The following is a 1,978-nucleotide window of genomic DNA, read 5'->3' as shown; positions in this document are numbered from 1 at the left end:
GAGTTAGCAGAATATGCCGACAACTTTTTGGAACTCCCTCTTCTCACTTCACATCCCTACCCCACGCGACTTGTTCCCATTTCCACCACTTTGTGTGAAAGGACGCGATGGAAGAGAGTGTGAGATGGAGACCCATACTACCGCACGCAATCAACAGTATCATAACATCCGTTAGATAATAGTATAATAATAGCCATGATGATATAAATAAGATAACCCACGTGTCACGTTATTTACAAAACTGCCACCAGGCAGCCGCCCTCTCAGTCAAATCCCTCCTTGACTGTACCCTTCATTAGACTCTGCTTCAATTCCTCGCCGATTCCTCTCCTCCCCTTCTATAAAATCCTCCTCGCTTCGCCCTCCTCCATTCTATCTCAACCCCACACATAAATACCCTTTTACCAAAGGAGAACATTAAAACATAGCCCTACTCTTCGTTTTCTTCAAGCGGAAAACAGAAAACTGAGGCTTTCCCTTCTCAAATGGCACCGAGGGAGAAAACGGCGGCCGTCAAGGGTACTGGGAATAATAACGAGGTTCATTTCAGAGGAGTAAGGAAGCGTCCATGGGGGCGTTACGCTGCTGAGATCAGAGATCCAGGGAAGAAGAGCCGTGTTTGGCTAGGAACCTTTGATACGGCCGAGGAAGCAGCCAGAGCCTACGACGCCGCCGCTAGGGAATTTCGCGGCGCCAAGGCCAAGACTAATTTTCCGGTCCCTTGTGAGAATCTCGGCAAAGGTAATAACTGTAAAAGTAATGGTAACAACCACCACCATAGCCCTAGCCAGAGTAGCACCGTGGAATCCTCGAGCCGTGAGCCGGCGCTCATGGTTGACTCTTCGCCTTTAGATCTCAACCTCGTACAAGGTGAGGCGGTTACCGGTTACGTGCCTACGGCTGTTAGATTTCCTTTCCAGCAAGCTTCACCGGTGCCATATATTGCGGGCCGCAAAGTTTTCTACTTTGAACCGTTCGTTCGGCCTGGTGCAGTGAAAGGACACCCATTTCAACGGTTTGGATTCGATCATCATGATCTTCATGCGACGTTTAATGGTGTACAAAGCGACTCTGACTCATCATCCGTCGTTGATTTGAACCACCACGAGGTCAAGTCGCGCCCGCTTCTCAATATCGATCTCAACCAACCTGCCGTGCCGGAAATTGCCTGATTTATTTTTTAATATTGGCAGATCGTCAAAGCGGAAAGGCAAAAAAGAAAAACGAGTTTTTTAAAATTTCGTTGTTTAAACATAACTTTCTTAGCAGTCCCGAGGAAATATCGAAGGTAGATTTTAGAGAAAATGAGACCCAAAAAAAAAAAAGAGATAAATTTACGGCAACAGCTGTGATATTTTGATGTGATCTATCGTGGCAATCGAATGGCCCAGATTATGTGTATAGTTAGCTCAAGAACTCCTTTTTTGCAGCAGATAAACATCAGTTTTGTCTGTTGTTTTAATAACTAATTACTGTAATTTTTCCCCCTATGAATTAAGCACAACAAGTTTCCTTAATCCCGCTAGTTGTTTCCTCTTTTTTTGATTTACGTATATTTATGGGTTTGATAGTAATTATTTCTGCCGGAATCTGAAAACTAATTCCGGCAATTTCTTGATCTATGATGGATAACTTTACGTGTTTTGCTGATCTATTTTTAATTAGTGTTATGAGCGCATTACTTTTTGTTTTGTTCTGTTGGTTGCTGAATTGATATATTATCAAACTTCCTTAATTTGTACTAATTTGAAAAATTACTTATGATTCAAGTTTTGGGAAATGGGTGCTGGTAATTGCATTTTTAGAACCATTTGAAATGCATAGATGAACCAATTTTTTCCCAACACCAGATTTGTCAAAATATCCAAAACCATGGGCAAATAAATAGTAATTACAGTTTTGGTATTATTTTTTCTTCATGCCATTGGTTAAGGATGGAAATAATAAAAAAGATTCGCTATAATTCCTTTCTGAGATT

The 1,978-nt window shown here is 41.9% G+C and overlaps 1 protein-coding gene across 1 annotated transcript; it reads left to right on the top strand.

The window, feature by feature from the left end:
- Nucleotides 1-244: 244 nt before the first annotated feature.
- On the top strand, nucleotides 245-1,517 carry LOC108457936 (ethylene-responsive transcription factor 4-like). Its single transcript, XM_017757150.2, has one exon. It carries the CDS (start codon nucleotides 486-488, stop codon nucleotides 1,170-1,172), a length of 687 nt encoding a protein of 228 aa, XP_017612639.1. The 5' UTR covers nucleotides 245-485; the 3' UTR covers nucleotides 1,173-1,517.
- The last annotated feature ends 461 nt before the right edge of the window (nucleotides 1,518-1,978 follow it).

This window comes from Gossypium arboreum, chromosome 6, assembly GCF_025698485.1.
Source record: "Gossypium arboreum isolate Shixiya-1 chromosome 6, ASM2569848v2, whole genome shotgun sequence".
Taxonomy (NCBI): Eukaryota; Viridiplantae; Streptophyta; class Magnoliopsida; order Malvales; family Malvaceae; genus Gossypium; species Gossypium arboreum.
This window is presented reverse-complemented; position numbering and strand designations above follow the sequence as displayed.